Source organism: Rhinoraja longicauda, chromosome 26 (assembly GCF_053455715.1).
Source record: "Rhinoraja longicauda isolate Sanriku21f chromosome 26, sRhiLon1.1, whole genome shotgun sequence".
NCBI classification, from domain to species: domain Eukaryota; kingdom Metazoa; phylum Chordata; class Chondrichthyes; order Rajiformes; family Arhynchobatidae; genus Rhinoraja; species Rhinoraja longicauda.
This window is the reverse complement of record NC_135978.1, coordinates 19,654,536-19,673,615: the sequence shown is the minus strand read 5'-3', so window position 1 is coordinate 19,673,615 and position 19,080 is coordinate 19,654,536. Positions and strand designations below refer to the sequence as shown.

The 19,080-nt window shown below is 52.0% G+C and overlaps 1 protein-coding gene across 2 annotated transcripts in view; it reads right to left on the bottom strand.

Moving 5' to 3' along the window:
• The window catches only part of atp2a3 (ATPase sarcoplasmic/endoplasmic reticulum Ca2+ transporting 3), a 164,050-nt gene that overhangs the window by 18,799 nt on the left and 126,171 nt on the right, over window positions 1–19,080 (bottom strand). The window contains exons 18-20 of one of the 2 annotated variants that reach the window (XM_078422743.1): window positions 10,380–10,513; window positions 7,085–7,202; window positions 5,732–5,849 (exon numbers count right to left, since the gene is read on the bottom strand). In XM_078422743.1, the coding sequence (XP_078278869.1) occupies window positions 5,732–5,849; window positions 7,085–7,202; window positions 10,380–10,513 (370 nt within the window). Of the gene's footprint in view, window positions 1–76; window positions 5,850–7,084; window positions 7,203–10,379; window positions 10,514–19,080 lie in introns of those variants that run through there. The other variant, XM_078422742.1, reaches the window with a different exon arrangement.

The window sequence follows — 19,080 nt, the reverse complement described above, 5'->3', positions numbered from 1 at the left end:
GAGAGGAGAGAGAGAGAGAGAGAGAGAGAGGAGAGAGAGAGAGAGAGAGAGAGAGAGAGAGAGAGAGAGAGAGAGAGAGAGAGAGAGAGGGGGGGGAGAGAGAGAGAGAGAGAGAGTGTAAGATCAGGGGAAAAGTGGAGGTGGGAATACAACTCCCGACTTGTAGCGGAAGCTGAATACAATTATAATTTGGAACAAAGGTCAGATCATGACATGCTTCTAGGCTTAGCCTTATATTAAACCATGCTCGACATTCACAGGGGAGATGTGTCATATCCTCACTGTGCTAAAAAACGATGCACAGAATATCTTACACGCTCCAAAAATACCACACATTTTTCTGAGTTTGAGTAAGACATGATGGTCCAGGCCACAGATGATCACAAGAACCTCAGCCAAGCTGATTTGTTGAGCGACACGACAATGTGTAACAGTGACCCTCCTCTCTTCTCCTAGGGCAGCCGTCTCCTCCTCCCACGGGGGTAGATAACACCCCTACTCTAAATCCTCAGGACAGGGATCACTGGGCTCTGTGAGGGATGCAGGCTGCCACCTCTCAGAGTTGGGGATAAGTCTCCACTGTGAGGGGGATTTCGAGCATCAGAATGCCCTCGGGCTTTCCTGAGTCTCTGTCACGGACCGGGGAACTCCACATGCCAATGGAACCCAAGTTTTTTTCGAAGCGAGTTGGGCCAACCTGGTAAGGGGACACCAGTGCGGGATGCTTAAAAACAATTGTCCTGACACTGCCTTTGGGAAGATAGACACAAAAAGCTGGGGTGGGGCAGAAAGCATCTCTGGGGAGAAGGAATGGGTGACATTTTGGGTCGAGACCCTTCCTCAGACTGAAGCTTTTGGGAACTGCCTAACCACAATCCTGTGGTCCATTGTGAGGTGGGTGCTGTAGGTGCCTGGTAGATGTTCCTGTTGGCTTAACAACCGTGAAAATCCGGGCACAAGCAGTTCCAGGTTCCACGGGAACGCTCTGCGCGGAGCACAGGCTGGATGGACAGTGCAACAGGGCCCAGGGGGGGGGGGGGAATGTCAACGGGAGGGCAGATAGTGGCGGTAAGCATCAGGGTCAAGTTTTCCAAATAATCGAGAACCAGAGGACGTAGGTTTAAGGTGAAGGGGGGAAGATTTAATAGGAATCTAAGGAGTAACTTTTTGACACACAGAGTGGTGGGTGTATGGACCGAGCTGCCAGAGGAGGTAGTTGAGGCAGGTACTATCGCAATGTTTAAGCAACATTTAGATAGGTACAAGGATAGGACAGGTTTAGGGGAATATGGGCCAAACACAGGCAGATGGGACCGGTGTAGACGACGGGACATGTTGGCCGATGTGGGAAAGTTGGGCCGAAGGGCCTGTTTCCAGCTGTAAGACTCTATGACTCTAAGTGACTGGGAAGGGCCGGAAAATGGTTGACTTGGGTTTCTCGTCGGAAAAACCCAATTTTTCATTGCACAGCGCCGGGGAAGAGCAACACTTTGCACCTGAATTTCCAAGAGGAAATTTCGGCAAGAGGTGAATATCGGCAATGTTGGATCTGACCCCTGGCACACTGCGTGACAGGTTTCCCGAGATACAGCTGTGGTTTATGTGTGACCAAAGGGAAATAGCAAACTGTGATAACTCACAATCATCTTCATGCAAACTGGGACTCCCTCGTCACTTCCTCACCATGGGGGGGGTCACTATTCCCATCTCCGCCGACGGCCCATTGCAAATAATCAAGGAGACCCTGTCTCCCTCCTTGCCCTGACACGGTGCTAATGTCAAGCACAGTGCCATCTCCACTTCATGGGTACCATTAGCTCCATGCTTTGGAGGCCTCGCTCGGCCTCTGTCAACACCGGTTTGAAGGGCAGATGTACCTAATGGAAGGATGATGCCCACAAGGTGAACCCCTTCACAAAGACAGATAAGGCGTATTTTTAGGATATTAAAGGATATTTTTATGGCGGAAATTGGCAGATTCTTGATTAGGAAGGGTATCAGGGGCTATGGGGCGAAGGCAGGAGAATGGGGGTTGAGACAGAAAGATAGATCAGCCATGATTGAATGGCGGAGTAGACTCGATGAGCCGAGTGGCCTAATTCCGCTCCTAAAACTTGTAAACTGGTCCTCCACTTTGTAAGAATTAACTTCCGAACCTGTCCTGCCCAGCAGGAAACTGCCCGATGAAAGGTTACGCGAGTATAAAAGGTGGAAGGAAGTAGATAATCTGATCAAAATGATCGATTTGTCCATAAAAAATCAGCGATTTTGGAATGTGGACGCGTGTTGCAGTGGTAGCAACTTTCTAGTGGAGATTCTTGGGAACATCTGAGAGAGCTTGGACCGCCACGTAAAGTGCAGCAAGTACAGGCTCTGTGTTTAATACAACTTGTACCCAGAACAGCACAGTGCTAACCAGGCAGTACACTAGGACAGAACCCAACCTGCCCTCAGACACACAGAGGCCGTACTTACATCATCTCAAATCAGTGCTCACACATCCTGGCTCTTCAGTCCACCAAATGGACTCGGTACCTCCCCTTCATTTTACAGTCTTTGTTTAAAAAGTAATAATCTGCATTAAACAACAGCTGCACGGCTGGTTAATACAGCTGCACGGCTGGTTAATACAGCTGCACGGCTGGTTAATACAGCTTCACAGTCTCCTTTGGGATTATGTCATCATTTGTTAATGTCATCAGTAATAAAATTACAATGAGTGCTTCTCCAATTCAGACATCAATAACACAGCACTGGTTTCCATCCCGACAAACTCCCTGTAAACATAGGACTTTCACCCTCGAAGCAAACTCAGTCACTGGAGACGGGGGGGGGGGGGGGCGTTAAGGAACCACTGAATAGTTCATCATGCCTTTCACAACCCGCACTCAGGGATTCTCCACAGTGCCTGCCAACTCCTGACTGTGTCAGACGGGCCACGTCTGAAGTTCACAGATATGTTTCTTCTGACACTGCATCCTCACGCTCAGTGGCCGGTGTTGCTAGGTCATTCTGGATCTTTACAGCTCGGCTTCAACTACCTGGGACACTCCCAACAGCGCACCTGCAACCTGCACTAACACTCGGCCACCCACTCACAATGCACCCAGCTCTCGCGGCGCCCATAATGGCAGCGCGGCCCCACGTCCACCACTTACCGACTCTCTCGGCATACCGTCTCGACACCGAGCTGAGCTCCCCCTGGGCGTGAACATTAATGGCCCCCCTCCCCGTGTCCCCTAGATTTTAAGGTCAACTAACTTTTCCTCCAAGCTGCATGCCATCCTGATTGGGAAATACATCGTTGGTCCTTTGTATTCGTTGGGTCTAAATCCTGCAACTCCCTCTTCACTAGGACTGTGGATAGCTCCTTCACCACATGAAGGTTCAAGGTGATGGCTCAACCCCACCTTATCCAGGGCAACCAGGGATGGTATTAAAGATTGGCTTTGCCTGCAGTGCCCAGAGCCAATGAATGGGGTCGTTCAATAATCTTGTTAGGTCTGTTTACTTGGGACAGTACACAATCGTTGTACCAATTATTATCAGCTGGAGCGGAGCAGGTTAAACATTACTGTGAGGCAGTTTGATCAGAATAGCGGTGAGCTTCAATAGTTTGAATAAAGGGAGCTTTTGTCAGCTGTGTGGTGTGGGCTGGTCCACCCAGTTGGTTTCAGAAGTGGAAGGGAATTAATCAGGAAGGACCCACCCACGCACCTTCCTAGATCATGGGCCAGGCCAGGTGTTGGAAGGTCCAGGGTCACAATGACTGGTGGTGATAGCCCATGTTGCTCCTCTAAAGGAGCAAGAACTGAGCTCCGTGGGGGGAGAGGTCAAACCTGGAACTGTAATGGACAGGAGCTGACAAGGTGTAAGCAGCAGAGTTTTCTGGGTCAATATCCTATTTTACCTGGAGCCACCTGCATCAACTGCACAGACAGAAAGATGCATTTAAGCAGTCACTGGACAGTCACAAAGGCTCCACGCGGTTCCCTGCAGGGTCCGAGACCCCACCTCGGTCACCAGCTGACCCTGCCCCTTGTGGTTACCTCGTGGATAAACTACCCAGTGCAGTTGGTGTCGACTTCATGGACCCTCCACCTTGCAGAGGATCCTCAGTCCCACGCTGGCAATCTCTACGCCTGGCGCTGCCCTTGGGCTGAGATCTCTGCCAACCCCAGTGATGAGCAATTCAGTGCTCAAGCCAGTCCAGAGACACGGGCCACATGGAGGAGCAAGGATTCATCTCAGGACAGGCAATGAATGAGTTCCATTCCCACGTCCCTCCACCACACATCAACGGGAGCCCCCCCCCCAGGATTTGTAACCCGAGGGCCGAGAGCGGTTTGATTGAATTGAATTGAAAGATACAGCATGGAAAGAGGCCCTTCATCCCACCAAGTCCACGTCAACCATCAATCACCCGATCACACTAGTTCTATGTTGTCCCACTTTTGTGTCCACTCCTATACATTAGGGATAATTTTACAGAGGCCAATTAACCTACAAACTCGCATATCTTTGGGATGTGGGAGGAAACCGGAGTATCCGGAAGAAACCCACGCGTTCACATGGAGAACGTGCAAACTCCCGAGGTCAGGCTCGAACCTGGGTCTCGAGGAAGCAGTTCTACCAGCTACACTGCCCTAATGATTGACGAGAGTGTTGTTTGGTGGGACATGGTGTCCATTCCCCGACTTGTGTAGGATTAGCAGGAGATTTGTGAGCAAAGTCTCAGAGGCTGGACTCCATCACAGAACACTATGTTTGTCCCATCGTGAGCTGCTCTGGACTGGTCTGTGTACTGAGGTGTTGCTCAGTGTACACAGCAACGTCAGATTAGTGACGACTGGGTCCCAAACAACGAGGGCTCTGGCACTGACTAATCTTTCACTGGCAACATGTCAGCATTCTCAAAGTACTCCATGAGCCGTGAAAAAGACAGGTTGCAGTTTTATTGCTGGTGCCATTTAAAAATGAACCTTCAGAGCTTGAAGGAGCTTCAAAGAACTTCTGATGTCATGCAGCAAAAGATATTGTTTGGAGATCGGCTAATTTTGCCCGGGTGCCATTAAAGACTCAGCCTGGTGTATTCCTGCCCCTCACGATCCTTTCGGGTGTTTTGGGGTGGATCTTAAAGCACCAGAGATCAGTGTTTGATCAAATGGTTCATCGTCTAATTCCAAGCCTCTTGGAGCTTCAAGCATTTTGTTTTGCTTCTAGAAACACTGGCAATGCTATTCCCTCCAATTAGCTAATTACTGGATGCTTCGAGTATAATTGAGGAACAGGGAGGAATTGCCTTGACCAATTGCAATGAGCTGTTGTGTAACTCCATGAATAAATGAATGCACTCAACAAACCAGCAGTAAACACAACTGTGGAAGAGCATTAGACTAAGCTCCACAGCTAATCCTGGGCCTGGAACTCACCATGAATGTCCTCCCCTTCTGACAACATGCTGCCACATAAACAGAAACACATTGAATAGGACCCAAGGCATCCTTTTAGGACAGACATAGAGTGTAACCAAGTCCCACAAGAAATAAAAGCAAGCTGGTATCAAGAAACCAGTTCCTTCTGGTCAGCATTGCAGCAGTCCATGGAGGTTAAAGCAGACAGTAAAGCCAGCAGATTAGAGGCGCCGAGACTAAGACGAAGAGCCAGGAAATGTCCCCAAGATATGCCGGAAGCCAACTATTGCTCGGACAGACTGCAGCAGGGTCTTTACCCTCTATGTAGTTGCGGGACATAAATTTGAGTGCCTCGTCCACTAAGATGACGGGCAGTGAGATCTTCAGCACCACCATCCACTGATGCCAGTTCAGCGCAGTCACTTGGAAGACCAGCTGCAAGGAAACAAAGAGGGGAGAAATCGCGTTAATTTAGGCACTGAATTCATCACAGGAACACATTGTGTAAAAAGGAACCGCAGCTGCTGCTACACACAGTAGACACAAAGTGCTGGAGTAACTCAGCTGGCGGGGGGGGGGGGGGGGGGGGGGGGGGGAGGGGGGGGGGGGAGGGGGGGAGGGGGGGAGAAGCTATACCATCAAGTCATTTTGTAAGTGACGATACAACAGAAAGATTACACAGTCTGTACCCATTGGGGCAGGACTTAGCAGGAAGATAGTCACAAAATGTGTTTCGGGTCGAGATCATTCATTAATTATCAATGGAAATTGGAAAACAGCAGAGTAATTTATGACTTTGAAATAAGACTCATCATGATCATTAACTGGATCAAGAATGTGCTTCATCAGAACTCAGTTTCTCTGTTTAAGAAGGGAATTAGAGATAATGCATTAAACCATTGGCCAGGGAGCCTCACATCAGCGTTAGGGATAGGATACTATTGGAGAGGATTCTTCAGGATAGGATTTACTTGCAATTGAATAAGAATGGGGAAGAGGGACAGTCAGCATGGATTTGGTGGCGGCAGGTCGTGACTTCCTAAATTGGTTGGGTTTTTGAGGCGGTGATGAGGATAGGGCAAAGGATGTTGTACGCATGGATTTTAGTAAGGCAGTGGATAAAGTTCCTCGTGGTAGGCTGATCCAGAAGATTAAGATGTATGAGATCCATGGTGACTTATTAGTTTGGATCAGAACTGGCTTACCCATGGAATAAAGAGGGTACTGGTGGTCTGTGACCAGTGGTATATGCAGGGATCTGTGCTGGGATGTCCGTTGTTTGTGACGTATATAAATTACTTGAACGTAAATACAGATGGTTTCGTTAATATGTTTGCAGACAACACCAAAATTGGTGGTGGTTGCAAGCGGTGAAGCTATTCAAAGGGTGTCCAAGGCTATCCAAAGAATGTCCATGGATATTCAAGGCTGTCAAAGTAAACAGTGGGATATTGACCAGCGATAGAAACGGGCTGAGAAATGGCAGATGGAGTTAAATCCGAGCAAGTATGACGTGCGGCACTTTGGGAGGGCGAATGTAAGGGGAAAGTATACAGTTCAGACCCTTAACAGCATTGAGGTGGAGGGATCGTGGGGTTCATGTCCATCGCTCAGGAGTGAATCAGCCCGCACTGTGCGGGCAGGGTCATCAAGTTAACATTCATACTCACAGGGAGTGGCTCCACGTAGAGGATCAGGAAGTGCAGAGACATGGATATGCAGATCGTCCCCAGAAGCCAAAGGTTCAGCCAGGGTGGCATCCTCAACAGGGACTGGTTCTCTGACAAACTAAACACACGGCAAGCAGGGCCGAGAGTTAAACGGGTCAAAGGAAACACATTGAAGCCATAATTTTATTTTGAAACTGATCCAGATAGATCTACAGCCCAGGGTTGTCACTGCTGCTCTAGGTACAACAGACTGCTCATTATGTGACTGGGGTAATGCTTCTCACCCACCCACCCGTCCTCCAACCACCCACCCATGGGTAGCGGCTGCTGTGGGAAGTAGGGTGGGGGCTGGGGTAAATTAGTGATGGGGAGGGTCTGCACAGTGCGGGGAAGGCTCCAGCGATGGATGAGGGGTCCAGTGAGGGGGGGGGGGTGGTCCAATGATGGGGGAGGGGCTTGGTGATGAGAGATGGACCCAGGGGAGGGGCCCAGTGGGGAGGGAGGGGCCCAGTGGGGAGGGAGGGGCCCAGTGGGGAGAGAGGGGCCCAGTGGGGAGGGAGGGGCCCAGTGGGGAGGGAGGGGCCCAGTGGGGAGGGAGGGGCCCAGTGGGGAGGGAGGGACACAGTGGGGAGGGAGGGGCCCAGTGGGGAGGGAGGGGCCCAGTGGGGAGGGAGGGGCCCAGTGGGGAGGGAGGGGCCCAGTGGGGAGAGAGGGGCCCAGTGGGGAGGGAGGGACCCAGTGGGGAGGGAGGGACCCAGTGGGGAGGGAGGGGCCCAGTGGGGAGGGAGGGGCCCAGTGGGGAGGGAGGGGCCCAGTGGGGAGGGGCAGAGTGAGTGGGAAGCCAAGTGAGGGGGAGGGGCACAGGGAGGGGCCCATTGAGGAAGAGGGTCTGATGATGGGGGAGAGGCTCAGTGATGGGGTGGGGCCCTGTAGGAGTGAGGGGCCTAGTGAGGAGGGTGGGGCCCAGAGGAGGATGGCAGTGAGGAGGAGGGGGGTGGTGTTCCCAGTGAGGAGGGTGGGGCCCAGAGGAGGGGGGGAGGATGGCAGTGAGGAGGAAGGGGGTGTCGGTTCCCAGTGAGGTGGGAGGGGCCCAGTGAGGTGGGGGGGGGGGCAGTGAGGAGGGGGGTGAGGGGGCAGTAAGGAGGGGGGGGGAGGGATGTACTCACTGAGCTGGGGCTACTGCTGTGTATGGCAGGGGTGGGCCTGTGAGGAGGGGCCAGGTGTGTAGGAAAGAAAACTGCAGATGCTGGTTTAAATCGAAGGTGGACACAAAATGCTGGAGTAACTCAGCAGGTCAGGCAGCATCTCTGGAGAGAAGGAATGGGTGACGTTTTGGGTCGAGACCCTTCTTCAGACTTGGGGCCAGGGTTGTCTTGGCAGGAAGGGGGAGTGTCGTTGCCTCTGGTATGGAAGCGTTGAATCCCTGGGTGTGACTGCGGGTGCTGTGCCAGGACCCTCACCCTCCTCTCCCTCAGCCCCAGCTCCCTGCACACTCTGGAACAGGGCAAAGCTAGCCGGCAATGGGTGCCTTTCACGGCCACCACACCGATGGGCTGAAACCTACACCAGACGCTAAATATTTATAAGATGTCAAAATCGGTGGACAAAATGACCACCAATAATATACTTTGTGGTTTTAACGAGGGATTCTGGATAAACTATTCACTTGCAAAGTGAATGAGGTCCTTCAGACAGTGAAATAAATGACACACTCAGAATCTCTTTGGGCCCCATTCTGCAGGAATGAAGCTCCTGAACTGATGCATTGTCCTTGGACCAAAGAGGATGTTATAAACTGCGGTATACCCTTCCCTGTGTCTCTCCCTCTCCACTGCATATCGACGTAGAATGAACTCAATTAGAGTCTGAGGAAGGGTCTCGACTCGAGGCGACACCCGTACCTTCTCTCCAGAGATGCTGCCTGTCCCGCTGGGTTACTCCAGCTTTTTGTGTCTATCTTCAATGGTTCGAATCTTTATTGTCACGTGTACCTAAGTACAGTGAAATTCTTTCATTGTGTACCTTGCAGTGACAATCCTACTATTCTTTAGGCACAATCATACTAAGTGTAGGATTGTAGACTGCCCTCTCATTATACAAGGGTCACCACGTTTAAGGTGCCATCATGTACTCTTCAAGTCGAAATTAAAAAAAAAAATGTTAAGCCATAAAGGCATGTTTTTGCAGAGTTACGGACACAGCCCAGACCATCACGCAAACCAATCTCCCTTCCATTGACTCCATCTACACTTCACGCTACCTCGACAAGGCCACAAGCATAATCAAGGATGAGTCTCAGCCCAGTCACTCTCTCTTCAGGTCCGTCTCATCAAACAAGAGGTACAGAAATTTGGAAACGCACACCTCCAGATTCAGGGACAGTTTCTTCCCAGATGTTATCAGGCAACTGAACCATCCTCTCACCAACTAGAGAGCAGTCCTGACCTTTCATCTACCCTATTGAAGACCTTCAAACCAGCTTTACTCAGACTTTACTGGACTTTAGTTCAGTTAATTGTCACGTGTGCTGAGGTACAGTGAAAAGCTTTATCTTGTACTAAACGGTCTACCCTTTATCCTGTATGTGTACTCTGTGGACGGCTTGATTGTAATCACATAGACTAGATGGCACGCAACAAAAGGTTTTTCACTGTACCTCGGTACACGTGACAATAATAAACCACACTATCCTGGCAACGGCACTGGGTTGGAGTTGCCTGGCCAGATGATGTGTCAATGTCCTCCACCACTCCGTGCCGCTGCGGTACTCCGGGCAGGAGGTGCTTGCCAGTGAGCTGTGTCATGGACCGTGTGTGCGGCCTGTGCCTGTGAGTTGGCTTCCCCACACCATCACCCCTCACCCCTCCACACCCTACTAACCCCCACCCCTCCCTCACCAGGCCCACTCCCTTGCCATGGCTCAGGTGGTGGTGGAACTGGGCAACAGCAAAGACACTAGAGGAACAAGATAGACAACTCGACCCTAAAAAACCGTAGTATGTCATGGCGCCATTTTAGTAGGCAGAAACCTGCAAACATTTAAAAAGAAAAATAACAACAATCTGTGAATTGATAGATGAGATATATTCTGCATTTTAATGGTATCATCACACGTACTGTTCCCCCAAAACACTGATTACACTGCGAGAGGCATAGTGAACGGTGGGGTTTGCTTACTAAAATGGCGGACGTTACGCTCCTTTGCATGCTACACTTCAGTATAGGCAATTTCAACGGAGTGGTCCATCTTGTTCCTCTAGTATCTTTGTACTTGCCAACTCTTGGCTGCACTCACCTGTTCAAAGCGTTGCACATCTCGATGGTCACCAGGACGGACAGTGCCATGGTTGTCGGGAAGCGGGACGCAAAGACGGAACACTCAACGTCCTCGTAAAGAGGGTGGTCTGGGGTGCACTGCATGAAGTGTCGCTGGGGGAATGGAGGGAAGAGAGAGGCAGGTGAACTGACTGAGAGACTACACGCAATCTCACCACACATTTCCCCACATCACTCTACTCTAACAGTATCCCTTATGTTCTGTGTCTACACCAACAGTTTCTACTGCCCTCACCCTGGCTCAGACGGTGTTGGGCCAAGACTCACTCCACAGCCTTGAGTCTGTCGTAGAGCCACACAGCACGGAAACAGGAGCTCTGTGATCAAAAGACCACTGCCTCCTTCAGGCCACCTGTCACCTACAGGAGGACCGGAAGGCGGGCAGAGGGACGTGGAAGCTAAACGTGGAGCTGTTGACCCCGGAGAACGTTAAGGAGCTAAAGAGGGACTACGCATGTTGGAGAACTGTGAGGCCCCTCTTTGACTCCCAGACACTCTGGTGGGAGGCAACAAAGGAGAACATCAAGAAGTTCTTCGTCTCCAAAGGTGTTCAGAGAGCAAGACAGGGTAAGAGGGAACTGTGTCAACTCCAGACAGATTTGCAGCAGCTACTCCTTCTGCAGAGGAGAGGGGTGGATGTGAGGGAGGAACTGAGAGAGTTGAAGGGCCGGCAAGCTCGGCTCTTTACCTCTGAATCCTCCAAGATCATCTTCCGGTCCAGGGTCCGCCATGTTGAGCAGGATGAGACGTGCTCACGTTACTTCTTCCATAAGGTTCACAGGGGGAGCTCTGTGATCAAAAGCCATAGGGAGGAGGACGGCTCGGTAACATCCTCGCAGACAGACATGCTCAAGATCTGCAGATCCTTTTATAAGGATCTGTACGATGTAAAGACCACAGACAGCACCGCCTCCCAGAACTTCCTGTCCTCCATCACGGAAGTCTTGGACGACAGCAAGCGGGAGAGTCTGGACCAACCACTGACCCTGGAGGAGCTGACTGGCTCCATCCGTTCCTTTGACTCGAGTAAAACTCCCGGAGGCGATGGCTTACCGGCAGAGTTGTACTCGGCTCTGTGGGACTGGGTGGGCCCGGACCTGCTGGAAGTGTACAACGATATACTCCTAGCAGGCAGCATGTCAGACTCTATGAGGAAGGGCAACATCACCCTGATCTACAAGCAGAAGGGGGAGATGAATGACTTAAGGAATTGGAGACCCATCACATTGTTGAATGTAGACTACAAGATCCTGTCTAAGGCCATCGCCAACCGGGTCAAGTCTGCTCTGGGACAGGTGATCCACCCGGACCAAACCTGTGCTGTACCTGGCAGGAAAATCTCAGACAGCCTGGTGCTGCTGAGAGATACCATTGCCTACGTGCAGGACAGACGGGTGGATGCCTGCCTGGTCAGCTTGGACCAGGAGAAGGCCTTCGACAGGATATCGCACACGTACATGAGGGACGTGCTCTCCAAAATGGGCTTTGGGGAGGGAATCAGGAAGTGGATACAACTGCTCTACTCTGATATCTGTAGTGCAGTCCAAATTAATGGGTGGGAATCAGACAGCTTCCCCGTCAGGTCTGGAGTCAGGCAGGGTTGCCCTCTTTCCCCTGTCTTGTTCGTCTGTTGCATTGAACCCTTTGCCGAATCCATCAGGAAGGATGCGAGCATAAGAGGAGTGACACTGCCAGGCAGTGGGGGCACTCAGGTCAAGGCCTCCCTGTACATGGACGATGTCGCCGTCTTCTGCTCGGATCCAGGGTCGGTCCGCAGACTGATCAGCGTCTGCGACCAGTTTGAGTTGGCCACGTTGGCCAGGGTAAACCGCAGGAAGAGCGAGGCCATGCTCTTTGGCAACTGGCCCGACCGATCTTCCATCCCCTTCACCATCAAGCCTGACTTCCTGAAGGTGCTGGGGATCTGGTTCGGGAAGGCTGGGGCATGTAACAAAAATTGGCTGGAGCGGATAGCCAAGGTGGGGAAGAAGCTGGAGCTGTGGAAGCAGCGCTCCCTCTCCATCACGGGGAAAAACCTGGTCATCAGGTGTGAGGTGCTCTCGGGGCTGCTGTACTTGGCGCAAGTGTGGCCCGTCCCTCCCTCCTACGCCACGGGGATCACCCGGGCCGTCTTCCGTTTCATCTGGGGGTCGGCGATGGACCGGGTGCGACGAGCCACAATGCACAAGTCGGCAGACAACGGGGGTAAAGACGTGCCCAACGTCGCCCTCATTCTGATGGCCACTTTCGTGTGTGGCTGCATCAGGCGGAGCATAGAGCCAAAGCACGTGGGCACCAAATGCCACTACCTGCTGAGGTTCTACCTGTCCCCGGTGTTGCGAAGGATGGGCCTGGCGCAGATGCCACGCAATGTGCCAGTCAGCTGGACATTGCCGAACCATCTGTCGTTTGTGGACAGGTTCTTCCGGACCAACACCTTTGACCACAAGTCCATCGGGCAGTGGTCAGCACGGAACGTCCTGCAGGCACTGCAGGGGAATGACTCCATGGATCCTGTGGCGTGGTTCCCAGAACAGACTGCCCAGCTTGTCTGGCAAAATGCCTCATCGCCAGTACTCACCAACAAGCACCAAGACCTGGCTTGGCTGGCGGTGAGGGGAGCCCTCCCAGTCAGATCCTTCCTGCACCGCCGGAACCTCACTACCAGCGCACGCTGCCCTCGGGACGGCTGCTACGGAGAGGAAACGGTGGCCCACCTCTTCAAAGAGTGTGGATTTGCCAGGAGAGTCTGGAGAGGTCTGCAGGGGTCCCTGTCACGATTCATTCCGAGCAGCTCCGTCACAGAGGACTCTGTGCTCTACGGACTGTTCCCAGGGACGCATTCCGAGACTGACATCGAGTGCTGCTGGAAGGTCATCAACTCGGTGAAAGACGCTCTTTGGTCTGCCCGATCCTTGTTGACCTCCCAGCGGAGCGAGCTGTCCGTCAAGGAATGTTGCCGACTGGCCCACTGCAGACTGCAGGAGTACGTGCTGAGGGACGCTCTGAAGCTCGGTGCAGCCAACGCCAAGGCCCTGTGGGGGAGGACCACAGTCTAGGGTCCTTCCGCTGCTGGACATGGGGGGCAGGGTGTGGTGGAGAGAGACGCCCCTCCAAATAAGGGATATGTATGTAAATGTATGTAAATGTCTAAGTAAATGCCTGTATTGAATATGTAACCTCCGGAAATGTCGGATGGGTTTGTTTAAAAATGATGTTTTGTAAATGATATTTATTACTAGAATAAAGTATTTTTTGATAAAAAAAATAAATAAATAAAAAAAAAAAATAAAAAAAAAAAAAGCCTTAGGGAGGAGGACGGCTCGGTAACATCCTCGCAGACAGACATGCTCAAGATCTGCAGATCCTTTTATAAGGATCTGTACGATGTAAAGACCACAGACAGCACCGCCTCCCAGAACTTCCTGTCCTCCATCACGGAAGTCTTGGACGACAGCAAGCGGGAGAGTCTGGACCAACCACTGACCCTGGAGGAGCTGACTGGCTCCATCCGTTCCTTTGACTCGAGTAAAACTCCCGGAGGCGATGGCTTACCGGCAGAGTTGTACTCGGCTCTGTGGGACTGGGTGGGCCCGGACCTGCTGGAAGTGTACAACGATATACTTCTAGCAGGCAGCATGTCAGACTCTATGAGGAAGGGCAACATCACCCTGATCTACAAGCAGAAGGGGGAGATGAATGACTTAAGGAATTGGAGACCCATCACATTGTTGAATGTAGACTACAAGATCCTGTCTAAGGCCATCGCCAACCGGGTCAAGTCTGCTCTGGGGCAGGTGATCCACCCGGACCAAACCTGTGCTGTACCTGGCAGGAAAATCTCAGACAGCCTGGTGCTGCTGAGAGATACCATTGCCTACGTGCAGGACAGACGGGTGGATGCCTGCCTGGTCAGCTTGGACCAGGAGAAGGCCTTCGACAGGATATCGCACACGTACATGAGGGACGTGCTCTCCAAAATGGGCTTTGGGGAGGGAATCAGGAAGTGGATACAACTGCTCTACTCTGATATCTGTAGTGCAGTCCAAATTAATGGGTGGGAATCAGACAGCTTCCCCGTCAGGTCTGGAGTCAGGCAGGGTTGCCGTCTTTCCCCTGTCTTGTTCGTCTGTTGCATTGAACCCTTTGCCGAATCCATCAGGAAGGATGCGAGCATAAGAGGAGTGACACTGCCAGGCAGTGGGGGCACTCAGGTCAAGGCCTCCCTGTACATGGACGATGTCGCCGTCTTCTGCTCGGATCCAGGGTCGGTCCGCAGACTGATCAGCGTCTGCGACCAGTTTGAGTTGGCCACGGGGGCCAGGGTAAACCGCAGGAAGAGCGAAGCCATGCTCTTTGGCAACTGGCCCGACCGATCTTCCATCCCCTTCACCATCAAGCCTGACTTCCTGAAGGTGCTGGGGATCTGGTTCGGGAAGGCTGGGGCATGTAACAAAAATTGGCTGGAGTGGATAGCCAGGGTGGGGAAGAAGATGGAGCTGTGGAAGCAGCGCTCCCTCTCCATCACGGGGAAAAACCTGGTCATCAGGTGTGAGGTGCTCTCGGGGCTGCTGTACTTGGCGCAAGTGTGGCCCGTCCCTCCCTCCTACGCCACGGGGATCACCCGGGCCGTCTTCCGTTTCGTCTGGGGGTCGCCGATGGACCGGGTGCGACGAGCCACAATGCACAAGTCGGCAGACAACGGGGGTAAAGACGTGCCCAACGTCGCCCTCATTCTGATGGCCACTTTCGTGTGTGGCTGCATCAGGCGGAGCATAGAGCCAAGGCACGGGGGCACCAAATGCCACTACCTGCTGAGGTTCTACCTGTCCCCGGTGTTGCGAAGGATGGGCCTGGCGCAGATGCCACGCAATGTGCCAGTCAGCTGGACATTGCCGAACCATCTGTCGTTTGTGGACAGGTTCTTCCGGACCAACACCTTTGACCACAAGTCCATCGGGCAGTGGTCAGCACGGAACGTCCTGCAGGCACTGCAGGGGAATGACTCCATGGATCCTGTGGCGTGGTTCCCAGAACAGACAGCCCAGCTTGTCTGGCAAAATGCCTCATCGCCAGTACTCACCAACAAGCACCAAGACCTGGCTTGGCTGGCGGTGAGGGGAGCCCTCCCAGTCAGATCCTTCCTGCACCGCCGGAACCTCACTACCAGCGCACGCTGCCCTCGGGACGGCTGCTACGGAGAGGAAACGGTGGCCCACCTCTTCAAAGAGTGTGGATTTGCCAGGAGAGTCTGGAGAGGTCTGCAGGGGTCCCTGTCACGATTCATTCCGAGCAGCTCCGTCACAGAGGACTCTGTGCTCTACGGACTGTTCCCAGGGACGCATTCCGAGACTGACATCGAGTGCTGCTGGAAGGTCATCAACTCGGTGAAAGACGCCCTTTGGTCTGCCCGATCCTTGTTGACCTCCCAGCGGAGCGAGCTGTCCGTCAAGGAATGTTGCCGACTGGCCCACTGCAGACTGCAGGAGTACGTGCTGAGGGACGCTCTGAAGCTCGGTGCAGCCAACGCCAAGGCCCTGTGGGGGAGGACCACAGTCTAGGGTCCTTCCGCTGCTGGACATGGGGGGCAGGGTGTGGTGGAGAGAGACGCCCCTCCAAATAAGGGATATGTATGTAAATGTATGTAAAGGTCTAAGTAAATGCCTGTATTGAATATGTAACCTCCGGGAATGTCGGATGGGTTTGTTTTAAAAATGATGTTTTGTAAATGATATTTATAACTTGAATAAAGTATTTTTTGATAAAAAAAAAAATTTAGCATAAACATTGGTCAAAGCTGATAGGAGCTTGAGGCAATTTGCGACTAATTTGCTATCCTAAAAGTTTTTCATTTATAATTACCCAGTAATGTAATACAGTGGAAGTTTTCTGACGTGAAATAAAATTAACAAGAGTCAGTGCTTAGCTTTACAAATACAACTTGGAAAAAGGCCCTTCCCCCCACCGAGTCTGTGATGATCATCGACCATCCATTGGCACCAATCCTCTTTTATTCTCTTCATGTTCTGGCCACCGTTCCCTGAACCCCGGATTCTATCTCTCTCCCTGCATATTGGGGTGAATTTACTTTGGCCAGTTTATCCACTATTCGGCACGTATTTGGGATGTGGGTGGAAACTGGAGAAATCCATGCGATTACCGGGAGAACATGCAAAATCCACACAAACAGGATTGGGGTCAGCACTGGACTCGGGTCTCTGGCGCTGTGAGGCAGTGGCTCCACTTTCTGCACCACTGCCCCTTGACGAAAACTGATGTTCCAGTACATTGTTGGCAATTGGGAGGGGGGGCAGGGTTTTCAATCAAGCTCCTCCTGGGCGGGTCTCATTAATTGCAGCACATGAGTGACTGTACGAAAGCTCCAGGTGATGTCTCAAAACCCTTCCACAGAGCCTTTGTCAGGGTGGCAACCTGGGGACACGGATCGATCTATGCTCAGTAACCTACACAGTAAGGGTGGCGTAAAGGATCTGCTTCACTGTTGAGCGCTTGCTCTTACTGGAGCTTCCTTGCTCCTCCCTGTGGATCCTCTCCATCTGCTGGAGAGCAGGGGAGGTTGGTTGCACACCAGCCCCTCGGCCCTCCAGCTCGAAGCCCCAGCACGGGACCAGGAATGAGCATCTGGTTCACAGACATGCCCCCAGTCCCGGCCACGCTTGCCGGGGTGGCTCAGTGCTCTCTACCCGCTCCGCGATTCCCAGCTCCTTGGCCCCTATGTTTGGAATTGATCGGTGACATTTCCGTTCAGGAAACTTGTTAGCTGCGATAAAATGCTCAGAGTGATCGGGTGGGTGGTTGGAGAATTGGTGAGGGTTGGGGTTGGGGTTGGCAAGCACTTAGGGGGTGTGTTACACACATTGCCATGTGTGTAAGTGGGTAAGTGTGTTACACACATTGTCCTGTGTTGGGGTGTGTTACACACATTGCCCTGTGTTGGGGTGAGTGTGTTACACACATTGCCCTGTGTTGGGGTGTGTAACACACATTGCTCTGTGTTGGGGTGAGTGTGTTACACACATTGCCCTGTGTTGGGGTGTGTAACGCACATTGCCCTGTGTTGAGGTGAGTTACACACATTGCCCTATGTTGGGGTGAGTGTGTTACACACATTGCCCTGTGTTGAAGTGCGTTACACACATTGCCCTGTGTTGGGGTGAGTGTGTTACACACATTGCCCTGTGTTATGGTGAGTGTGTCACACACATTGCCCTGTGTTGGGGTGAGTGTGTAACAGACATTACCCTGTGTTGGGGTGTGTTACACACATTGCCCTGTGTTGTGGTGAGTGTGTCACACACATTGCCCTGTGTTGGGGTGAGTGTGTAACAGACATTACCCTGTGTTGGGGTGTGTTACACACATTGCCCTGTGTTGTGGTGAGTGTGTCACACACATTGCCCTGTGTTGGGGTGAGTGTGTAACAGACATTACCCTGTGTTGGGGTGTTACACACATTGCCCTGTGTTGTGGTGAGTGTGTAACATGCATTACCCTGTGTTGGGGTGTGTTACACACATTGCCCTGTGTTGTGGTGAGTGTGTCACACACATTGCCCTGTGTTGGGGTGAGTGTGTAACAAACATTACCCTGTGTTGGGGTGTTACACACATTGCCCTGTGTTGTGGTGAGTGTGTAACATGCATTACCCTGTGTTGGGGTGTGTTACACACATTGCCCTGTGTTGGGGTGAGTGTGTCACACACATTGCCCTGTGTTGGGGTGAGTGTGTAACAAACATTACCCTGTGTTGGGGTGTTACACACATTGCCCTGTGTTGGGGTGAGTGTGTAACAGACATTACCCTGTGTTGGGGTGTGTTACACACATTGCCCTGTGTTGGGGTGAGTGTGTAACAGACATTACCCTGTGTTGGGGTGTTACACACATTTCCCTGTGTTGGGGTGAGTGTGTTACACACATTGCCCTGTGTTGTGGTGAGTGTGTCACACACATTGCCCTGTGTTGGGGTGAGTGTGTCACACACATTGCCCTGTGTTATGGTGAGTGTGTCACACACATTGCCCTGTGTTGGGGTGAGTGTGTAACAGACATTACCCTGTGTTGGGGTGTGTTACACACATTGCCCTGTGTTGTGGTGAGTGTGTTACACTGAGTTTGGATATGTTTAGTACAGAGAGTGCATTAGCTCGGAGAGTTGTGCACACTGGCCCTCTCCTCGATGTGACAGCCCGGGCGGGGTTCTTGTGCTGGTGACCTGTTGCGTTTGGCTGCCTTCTCGGCCGCTGCTGGATCAAGTTGATTAATGGAGTCTTTGTGAAAGTAATTATCTCCGCCTCGCATCGCTGAGAGATACACAGTCCCCAGGCAGCGCTGCGTCACAGTGCAGGTCAGTGCAGAGCTGTATACAATGAAGTGCTTGCTCAAACCGACTGACTCTTATTTACACATTGAGACGCAGAGGAGGGCTACCCTAATGCATCAGAGAAAAAGTTTAACGATCTGTTTTTGTCTGGTTTCGATTCAATTAGACCAAGGCTGTGGATCAACGCAATGAATACTGTAAAAAAAAATCAATGGCTAAGACTTTCTAAAAGGCAGCCAATAGTAAGTAATGATTGAGATTTCAACCTCCGTAAAGCCAGCAGCTATTGTTTAGTTTTTCAGTTTCGTGTTCCAGC